At 48.3% G+C, this 10,804-nt stretch overlaps 1 protein-coding gene across 6 annotated transcripts in view; it reads right to left on the bottom strand.

Moving 5' to 3' along the window:
• Nucleotides 1-3,093: 3,093 nt before the first annotated feature.
• The window catches only part of TANC2 (tetratricopeptide repeat, ankyrin repeat and coiled-coil containing 2), a 486,030-nt gene continuing 478,319 nt past the window's right edge, over nt 3,094-10,804 (bottom strand). For all 6 annotated transcript variants that reach the window (XM_054537237.2, XM_054537241.2, XM_024234406.3 and 3 more), the window contains one exon: nt 3,094-10,798. In XM_054537237.2, coding sequence (XP_054393212.1) covers nt 8,833-10,798 — 1,966 coding nt within the window. In that variant the 3' untranslated portion in view covers nt 3,094-8,832. The remainder of the gene's footprint in view (nt 10,799-10,804) is intronic.

Raw genomic sequence — 10,804 nt, 5'->3', positions numbered from 1 at the left:
TGTGGACCTTTATTTACTGAAAAGCATTCAAAGCACATGGCTTGATACATGTCACAAACTTGTTCCTCAGTCAGCATCTCATTTGTTTTTTTTGTTTGTTTGTTTTTTGCACCAGCCTCTGAGTCTTATGGGTCTCTGTGAATACTGAAGTGATCCCAGTCACCAAGGGATGATGCCTCCCTCTCCAGAGAGCCACTTCACCTCTTCCTCTACGAATCTCTGGCTGGATAACAGCAGGGACCTCATTTTCTTACTGGGGTCCCAAAGCGACTCCTCTTGACTGTGGCATAGAGTTATTTCTCCAAACAAGCACACAGCATTTCCCACGCCATCCTCCTGGACCCAGCGCCTGCACTCCGTGGGGCGCCATTCGGGTTGCTTGCTCTTTTCAGACCATCCCTTCTGAGAGACGAGGCAGCGTGGTGGAGGGAAGAGCTGTCAGTGCGACTGATTCAGAGGCCTACCTGTGCCTCTGTGACCCTGAGCAACTTCAACTCTCAGGATCTGCTTCTGCGTCTGTTTTGGAGACAGCAGTGTCGTCTGTCGAGGTGTGAGGAATACATTAGGGAACATACGTGAAGTCCCTATCACAGTGTCTGGGACACAATGGACCTCCCAAGAGGATGGCCTGTTAGAACGGACTCTGAGCACCTTCTCTTCTATGCAGGCCCTCTCTTTATCACAGGGCCTTCCAGACATGATACCTGTTATCAACGCCCCATCTTATTCCTGAGAATGGAATAACTCAGCTGCCAAGACTGCAAGCTTCTCCAGCTTGTTTTTGAAGCTGAAAGAGGGTGACTCCATTCCCCACTGGTTCACCTACCCATTCCCAGCCGACCGCAGGGGGGTTTGGCCACATGTGCACCTGCGTACTGTGTCTGCCTGCAGTTACCAAAAGGCACCCATGAGCAGATAACCAGGGGAAGAAAGTCTGACTTGGTGCTTCAGAGGATCTACACAGACTTCTGCTGAGTTTGCTGTTTGCTTCTACTCTGAGTAGCTTTTTATTAAGGTTGAGGGTAAATTCTTTTTAAGAAGTATTAATAGTTTTTTTTAAATGAATCATTCCTTTTCCTTTCCTCCAATGTCCCAGGACTTCTTAAAAAGCTGGGGGTTTGGCCAGGTGTGGTGGCTCATGCCTGTAATCCCAGCACTTTGAGAGGCCAAGGCAGGAGGACAGCTTGAGGCCAGGAGTTCGAGACCAGCCTGGGCAACATAACAAGACTCCATCTCTGAAAAACAAAACAAAAATTAGCAGGGTGTGGTGGCATGCACTGTGGTCCCACGTACTTGGGAGGCTGAGGTGGGTGGGTCACTTGAGCTCAGGAGGTCGAGGCTGCAGTGAGCTATGATCACACCACTGCACTCCAGCCTGGGTGACAGAGTGAGACTCCATCTAAAAACAAAACAAAACAAAACATCTAGGTCGGGCACCGTGGCTTATGCCTGTAATTCCAGCACTTTGGGAGGCTGAGGTAGGTGGATCACTTGAGGTCAGGAGTTTGAGACCAGCCTTGGCAACATGGTGAAACCCTGTCTCTACTAAAAATACAAAAATTAGCTGGGCATGGTGGCGGGTGCCTGTAATTCCAGCTACTAGGGAGGCTGAGGCAGGAAAATTGTTTGAACCTGGGAGGAGGAGGTTGCAGTGAGCCGAGATCACGCCATTGCACTCTAGCCTGGATGACAGAGACCCTATCTCAAAAAAAAAAAAAAAGAAAATATATATAAAATATAAATTAAAAAGCTGGGGTTTTGCCAATGACTCTTTTTTTTTTTTTTTGAGATGGAGCCTCGTTGTGTCATCCAGGCTGGAGTGCAGTGGTGCGATCTCGGCTCACTGCAAGCTCTGCCTCCTGGGTTCACACCATTCTCTTGCCTCAGCCTCCCGAGTAGCTGGGACTACAGGCGCCTGCTACCACGCCTGGCTAATTTTTTGTGTTTTGTTTAGTAGAGACGGGGTTTCACCGTGTTAGCCAGGATGGTCTCGATCTCCTGACCTCGTGATCCGCCCGCCTCGGCCTCCCAAAGTGCTGGGATTACAGGCGTGAGCCAATGCACCAGGCCCCGACTTATCCATTTTTTAATGAAATAACTGGAGCAGCCCAGGAATGGTTTTGAGATTGAGCAGGTGGCTGCTGCCAGAGTCCCCTCTTCTCTTTGAAGGCAACTGTGGCGTCTAGGCTGGGCTGTGTGTTGCCTGGAGTTTGTCTGCTTCCCCAGGCTTTGGGAAATGCAGGTATGCACAGCAGGAATGTTTGTTTAGCACAAATCTGATGTCAAGAGGAAGTGGTCTCCCTCCTCACTTGTCCCTGAAGTGAACACAGAGATAGCAGTTAAACAGGAAAGGCTGCAGGCTCAGTGCTGCTCCCCCCTCCTCTCCGCTCCCTTTTAGAAGGTATTGAGTCTCCAGCCAGTTGCAGGAAACCTGCCACTTTTCCATTCACAATGCAGCTGCCTAGCTCTCTATATGGTGAGGACTGGAGTTCGACCAGATTTCTGATGAAAAGACAAAGCCCCTGGAAGCAGTGGGCCTCCAGTTGTGACGAAGCCCTTAGGTCTGCAGTGGGAGCTGTGCCCTCTGCTCGCTACCCTCTCAGCATGCAGCCTCTAAACACAGCCACTCAAGCTGGCAGCCCACCTCAGCCTTGGCTTTGGTAGGGTGGCTGGACTGGGTGCAGCTTCAGCTACAAAATGAAACAAGAGCTCAGTGCTCCCTGGGTATAGCTAGAGAGAAACCTCTTCCAACGAAGAAAAAGCCCCCCTTTCTCAACAAATGTCACAAGCCTGTGCTGACAGCTCCTTAGAACGGCGTCTTGTCCACAGCTGTCTTGAGGGCCTACCACAGTGTCCAACTCTGAGGAGAGGAGGTGCTCAATAACGTGACTGAGCGAATAAATGCACAAAGGGGTGGCTCTGAATGTCCCACAAGAGACCAAGCAAATCATCGGGAATTTGGCCTTAGCCCTAACCTGCCCAATTCCTCCTGAGGGAGGGTGCCCCCATCACTGCATCCTCAGGAGGGTAAGCTTAAAAGCCAGCTCCGTGAAGAGGCTGTAATGGAAGGAGAAAAGCATCACAACACCATGGTTTTCCAAGTGTTAGCCATTTATAAATAAGTACATTTGCTTTCATACATACAGTTCATTGTACAGATGACAATCTGTATACATGGGGCAGGAAAATGCATTCATTTGAACTTTTCACATCTATCTCACACAGCTCACATGTACAGACAATAAAACTGCTCAAGCAAGTACAGCAAAGGAAAATGTCTTTCCTTATACACAGGGGTAGATGCCTCTGTGGGGTGTGGGGCATCCCCACTGCGCGGCTTCACAACTGTGTGGTGTTCAATATATCAGGAGAACAAACATGCATTGGATAATATACTGTACAGAGAAAGTCCTTTACATCTGAGTCATAGAAAACCTAAAGGAAAACTAAGTGCATTAAAGCTTTTTCCAGCAAGTGTCTTGAAAGGACAGCAAAGAGGAGGAAGAATCAAAATCATATTAGTACAAATCACTCTTTAATTGTAGACTGTACATGTCTGTACTAATTAAAATCATCTTGGATTTGGAGGAGACAGAACAGAGACAAAGATGCTGTGCTAGATGGAAAGGAGGCCACACCTGAAAAGGCACCTGCCCTGAGCCTGATGAGGAACTGGCCTCACTCAGCAGGAATCAGCCAAAGGAAACAAAAAACAAAACAAAACCAGAACAGGAAGTGTAACTTACAGGATTTCCAAAATCACCTGTGAATGAAGTGGAGATCTGGAGCCGGCATCTCTTAACTTTTTTTTTTCCCCCCAGTAAATTGGTATGCAATAAGGCAGGTACATTCAAGTACTGAATTTTCCAGAATTAACTCTTGTCTGGCTCTGGGGACCAAAGGGATTGAGTTGAGCCCCCTCTAACCAGACTTTCTGGTTAGCGATTAGCAAAAGAAAAATTCAGCCAGCAAGTGCTACAAAAACAAAGCAGCTAGGGCACTTCCGTTCCACAGAGTAGGTCTATCTGGAAAAATGAGCGCGGCGCTGGCCTTATCTCTATGCATCCAGCGGCAGCCCGGCAAGTCAGCTCAGCGTCGGTATCAGAGTCAGCAGGAGGCAATGAGATGATGGGGTGAGGAAACATGAAAGTAACACTTGATTTTTGGTGTCCAATTATGCGTTCATTTGGTACTGACTTTCAAAGCTCTGACTGTGGCCACCATGTGGCCACAAGCATCTCAGGGTGGCTCATCTGCCGTGAGGCTTTGGACACCGAAATGAAGGTTACCAACACTTCAGCCCTTGAGTGGTCTGTATGACAAAAGGAGTTGATGAAAACCCAGTGATTATTCAAGTAGCTCTGCACAGTGGCTCCACCAGCCCCATTGTGCTTGTGTCCAGGCCCCCAGCCAGCCACCTTTTCTTGGGAGCAGCCAGAGCTGAGTTCAAGGCATTGCATGGTGAAGGGTTCCATGACACGTCTTTGCAGGTAGCTCTTGCCCCTAAGCCCTTTGTTCATTGCTGTTAAGTCATGGTAGATGGTCGGTCTGGAATTCCTAGAGGAAGAGGAGAAAGAGCTGCACCTCCCAGTGAGCAAGCAGCAGGACCGCACAGCCCTCGGTGTGGAGGCAGCAGCCGGCTGCCTTTGCAGGTCGGTTTCTTGAGAAATGGGCAGCCCAGGAACAGACAGGCAGGGTGGGCGAGGCTGCTGGGCACTGGGAGCATCAAGAGGAGGCTGGGCACAGGGGCGGGCACCTCTTGCTCCCTGGGATAGCCTGTTCCATTTTGTGGCAAAGATTCAGTGAGCACTGGTTTTGTCCAAGGCATTTCTGCAGTAGAAAAATAACTCTCTCTGAATCAAACCACCCAACTGTGACGCTTCTGGAGTTATAAAAGCTGGAGGCTGAGAGGAACTGAGAGGAGGGAGGCTCATGGGGAAGAAGGGGCTTCTCCATGTACCCATCCCTCTACCAGAGCAAGGGAGCTCTGGTCAACCTTTTCCCAGCCTCTGCCTGGCTGAAGTCCAAAGCATGTAGTGTTCAAAGAGTTCGTCTTGCACAACTGGCACAGATGCACGAAGACCCCTTCCAGGCCTCTGTTCCCTTCTCCTGAACCTCTGAGCCCGCTTGCCTGTTGCCCTGGAAGCAGCTCCTCTCTCCCGAGGGGATGCCGCGGTTCTTTGCTACAAAACAAGCGCAGTGCAGAGCCACAGTGACACCTAGTGGTAAACTATGGTGAAGCACAAGTGACATCCACATAGCCCACTGTACGTGACTAAACTCTAAGGAAAAATACTTATGGATATTAAATTAGATACTGATTAATTTTTAATTTTTTCTATTGGGTACATCTCTGGAATATAAAAATACCAATATTTAGAGAGGGGCTCATAAACTACTATACAATATAAGGACTGAGAATACCTTTCTCTAAGCTGTTGTTTACAATAATTTAGGAAAAGTGTTTAATAATCCAGGCTTAACTACATTAGCAAACTCGTATATCTGGACAACGACCTGGGGTACTGTACATGATTCTAATTAGTGGAATTTTCCTGAGCCATCGAGTTTAAGTTATACACATCTAAAAAGAGGGGCACATGGGGGAGGAGCGAGAAGGGTTTGTGCTCTATTAACTTGGGACTTTAATAGTGCACATCTGCAACCCGGACAAGATACAACAGCAGATACAAAATGGTCTCCATTTTGTCATGCCAAATTCTCATGTTACACAGGTTTTCCCTTTACTTTGTAAATAAACATTAATTGTTAATTGTTAATTGTGTGCCTTACTGATCCAGTAGATAAAGTAACCGTGTCTCAGGAGTCCCTAAGAACATTGCTGGAAAAGCACTTTAAAATCACTGCAAATATTTTTCATATTAAAAAATTCTTAATCTTTTTGATGCTTATATACAAGTTATTTCTTGTGCTATAAATGTTGTGATCCACTGCTTGATGTCTTTCCTTTCCTTTTTTCTTGAAAAATACACTAAAAGACAAAAGCGGTTCTGCTATTTTCTAATGAAGACATTACTCACACTTAAATATCCAGTACTTCAGTTACAAATTCAAACAGTAAAGTGCACCCATTTATAGACATGATGTGATAGAAACCCATTAGTGCAAGAATCCTGGGCCAATGGAACATACAACTTGGTGAGAAACCTATTAAACTGAAGTTTGTCACCTCTGTCCTCCATTTCAGGGTGATATGAATTGAGTTAAGTTTCATCTGAAACATCTCCTCCCACCTGAAGCCAGACATGGACTCAGCGAGTGTTTGCTGCTGGGGAAGGGGCAGCTCTGAAATACAGTACTCGGATCATTCCATGGCAGTGAAGTAGCAAACAGGGCACAGGGCACAGGCAGTCTGCTTGTAAGGAAAAACGTCTCCTGCCCCAACAAGCTCTGGTTGGCATATTCTAGTCAAAAACAACTGGCATGCAGCAGTGATACCTACTCCCTCTTATGATGGCCAAAAAGAATGGCATTTTGACTGTTGACATTTTAGGTGTTTTGCCCATAGGGTATAGGCCCTAAATCTTTTTGTCCTGGAAAACTGAGAGACCCTGGGGAGAAGCGGCATCAGTGGCATATTTGTAAAGCTACAGGACCTGCTCATTCGCCTGGACAGGTGAGTGTGGGTGGATGTGTGGCGTTTCAAATGAGCAGGAGCACTTTTCTAACAGACACTGAGAAATTCTTCAAAATGCAGTGGCTCCTCAGCGAGAGGCGGTTGTAAGGAGTAAGATGCAAAGAGGCCAGCAGTGCTGAGACCTGGCCAAAAAGCAATCTGAGAGGCCACTGGGCTCCTGGCTAGAGGCTGCCGCTAGAGCTACACATTTCATCTTCCTGATGTGAGAGAGAGGGGTATAGAGATGGAGAGAGGACGCTGATGCCTACCCTGGTCTAGCTGAGAAGGCGTCGCTGATACCCACCCTGGTCTAGCTGAGAAAGCAGTCCTTAGGTATCAGGGAGGGTGGAAAGAGGCTGGGGCTTGAGTTAGTCCCGCTATTTGCTTTCAGCACAAAGAGACAAGTCCTGGCCTGTTTTAGGTTTGGGGGTGGAGAGGTCCGTCTATTTGGCAGAATCTAAATTAGTAAAGAAATGCTTCTGATCTCAGGTTCATGCTCCCTGTGTCTTAATGATCCCTTCAAAGGGCACTTACTTACTTATTTACTTACTTACTTACCAGACACATCGGACTGGTCACAGCCAGATTTTTATTCAGGAAACTGCCCTTCCTGCAGCCCTTCCCTAACAGAGCAGAATGATTCCTAATAACAGAGAACGAATGCTCCTTTGTTTCGTTTCAGTTGCTTAGTTTGTTGGGTTGTTTAGTTGTAAGGGCTGATGTACAGCCAGTGCCAGGCCTGTGCCAAGGCTTTGGTTCCAATGTTCTTGCTATCCACTCAATAGTGGCCTCGCTCACTCAAAGGTCAGCCTACCAAATGACCACGAGACCTAGAAGATGTGTACAGTGACCAGATCAGAAGCTTGCTATCTCATGCCCCCACCCAGGGCTACAAAACAGGGCTGAAAGGGGTCTTTCTTCACCCTGAAACAGTTTTTGCTGTGTCTGACTTTAAAATATCACACTCTTATAAATACTCCTAGAAAAAGAAAAGAAACAGTTCCTGTAATAATAATCAAACTATAGATCTCAAAATGGAAGTAGACAACAACGGGCATGACCCTGGGTGGAAATATTGGGACTCAGTCTCATGGTCCCAAGAGATTCCAATCTGCTTCTGAAAGAAACAATTTCTGTATGACACCATCTGGGTTTACAGAAAGACGGCCACTAGAACAAAATCTGGCTGTAGGTGAAGATCCAACTAACGGGATTGTCACACCAGCCAGCCTTCAGTTAGAGTTTCCTTTTAGTGGAGTATGACACTCAGTGATGTATCAGGATCTAAAAAGTAGATGTCTCCAGAACAGACTTCCTATAGCCTTTCACTGAAAATCCAGAACAATCTTTTTTGTTTTTCTATGTATTCATTTCCTCCCCAACCCTGGAAAAGCAGCAGCTTTTAGTGGTTGTCGGCTAAAAATCTAGAGAAGAACTCTCAGTGAATTCTCTTAATAGCCACAATTCTCATCTAATTTCCTTGGCTGACTGCAATATTTAAAGGGCTGGCTGTTTTTGACATGTTCCTACAATGCCTCTTGGAAAATCAATGTAGTGACATTTTACATAATTATATTGGGGTTTTCTTCCAATTTAGCACTTAATTCTTCTCTCTCTGATCCTTTTACCCCCTAGGAAGACCAGCAATAATCCTAATGCACACTGTAGACCTGGTGGCTGCAGGGCGCTGGCGGTCTGGGGAGGGACCACAGCATGAGAATGCGCTGCGGCTGGCTGTGTGGGTGACACTGGCTAAGAATGCAAAGGCAAAGGGGCATCACACTCTTTCTAAAATTTCTAGAAGAAAACGAACAGGAACACCTTATTTTTTAAAAAAGGAAAAAGACAATTACACAACAAGAACATCAGTGAAAGCGATTGTCTCCTGGAAAAAGCTGACCAGTGTGTCTGATCTCCCTGGGTTAAAGCACACGGCACGAAAATCTCCTCGTTGGCATCTGAAGAGAGGGAGAGAGCATGTGGCTGGGCACAGACAAGAGAAACTGAAGTCCTGGCTCCCGGGAGGCCGCTTCCCAGTCGGCTGCATGCAAAGGATTTCAGCATGTGGGCTGCCACCTCTGAACACCACACAGAAACTACATGAGAAATTAAGCCAGAGAACTACCTCAAATGTGGAAACCAAGCCTGAAAATGTGCAGTGAAAACATATGGGTCTCACTCCAACAAAACGTCTTTTAAACATTAGACTCCACAAATGGTCTCTTTGGTTTGATAGGGGATGTCTGCCCTTGCCGAGAGTCTCGGGACAGCTGCCTGTACAGATTGTCCTGGTATGCCTGAGCCACAGGTAGAGTCCGAGCTACCTTCACATCGGGATAGGAGGAGGCCTGGCTGACTCGCTCCAAGAGGTCTCCGCGAGACCCATTCGCCAGCATCCCATGGGGGCTGTAATAATCGTCCTCCAGCAAATGACCATTCTGTGCATTGTTGGTTTTGTTATAAAAGGCAATGTTGCTGATGGATGATGGTGGACTGAAGGACTCGGGCTGAGGCAGGTTGCCTGGAGACGTGGGACTGAGGACGGTGTCCACGGATGACACTGCCCAGGTCCGATTCTGCTGGTGGAGGTGGGGGTACTGCTGAGTCCGTGCTGTTTTATCTATGATCCCCATGAATGGTGTGGTCCTGGATCGAGTGGGCTCACTGGGGTAACCTCCTTGAGTTGGAGACACTGGCGACAGCTCGTCACATGACCTCTCATATGCGGGTTTCAGTGGGATCTCCATTTGCTGGATGGAAGAAGATGGCCGGAAGGTCGGAGTTAGGTTGGAGGTGGAGGAGATACTATTGCTAGATGGAGAGAAGCGAAGGCCTACACTTTGGGAATGCAGCAACGGCCTAGGAGTTGGCGGGTGCGGTTTGATTTCGTTAGGGTTGACGCTGATAGGTCTTCTGATTAAATGTGACACATCAGGGGAACCTAGTTGGCTGGAGGAGCGCTCCAGATCTAGTTTTGAGTGACAGACTGGGTAATAGGATGCTGACTGGCTGCGTCCGATCTGTGGTGTCTGGCTGTATCTCACGCCACCTCGGTATGCTGAGGAAGGTCGCTGTGGAAGATCCTCTTTGGTCAATCCTCCGTGCTGACAGATGGCGCCTGCACTCAGGCTGGCTTGGACATGCTGCACCGGCCTCCCATCCCCTACGATTCCCCCAATTGACCCTTGATAAACCAACCGGCTCTGGCTGACTCCTATGTCTCCTTGTGAAGACTGGTATTTACTGGCCATTGAATGGGCTACTTGGCCATAGGCTCCTGTGGGGATGACAGTGCTTGAATGGACAGCTGGGCTAGGCTGGTTACTTCTCACAATCTGGGCCTTGGCAGGCTGTAGCCTGAGCCCTTGCTGGGGAACTGCCACAGGGAGCTGAGGCATCTGGTAGGGCCGCTGGGCCATTTTGGATAATGGAGATTTGGGTCTGCCAGGAAGCTGACTGACGTTTGTTTCCTGCTGATAGCGCACGGGTGAACCAGACTGGGATCTATAGACGCTCATACTTTCAGCTGGAGGGCTAGCCCGATACTGAGGCCCTCTCCGGAGAGGGGAAGGGGGAGGGCTTGGGTATTCTTTGCCCTGTCCTCCCACAGGAGGGGGGCTGAAACGGTAAGATCCTCCCTGATGAGCCGGGGAAGTGTGTGGTGGGCTAGGCCTGTAATGTGAGTTCTGATGAGTTGGAGAAAGGGCAGGTGAGGTGGACTGATAGGTCTGTCTAGTGGGAGAGCCTACAGAACTACTGGACCGGAAGTCAAAAACCTGATGAGAGCCAAGAGGTGAGCTGGAGATGTAGGCTGAATCCCGATGCGGGGGAGAGGAGGGTGGGCTCTGGATGACCGGGAGCCCCTGGCTGGGCCGGGCCTCTGTCTGGAGGCCAATGGAAACATTTTCAACATCCTGTTCCAGGTACTCCTCCTCGAATATATCCTGTACAGAGTATATGTCTTCATGCTGTGGTTCAGGTTCTGCTTCTTCTGGCAACTGTTGCTGAGGCTGCGGTGGTGGCGGTGGTGGCGGTGGCTGCTGTGGCTGCTGCATCTGTCTACACTCTTCTTCCACTCTCAGCAGAAGTCTCTGGATCTCACGGTTGTTGGGACACAGCTTGATGGCCTCGTTCAGGTCCTCTAAGGCTGCTGCGAACTGTCTGCTT

Source organism: Pongo abelii, chromosome 19 (assembly GCF_028885655.2).
Source record: "Pongo abelii isolate AG06213 chromosome 19, NHGRI_mPonAbe1-v2.0_pri, whole genome shotgun sequence".
Lineage (NCBI taxonomy): Eukaryota > Metazoa > Chordata > Mammalia > Primates > Hominidae > Pongo > Pongo abelii.
Note: the sequence above shows the minus strand (reverse complement) of the source record. Positions and strands in the feature narration are given on the sequence as shown.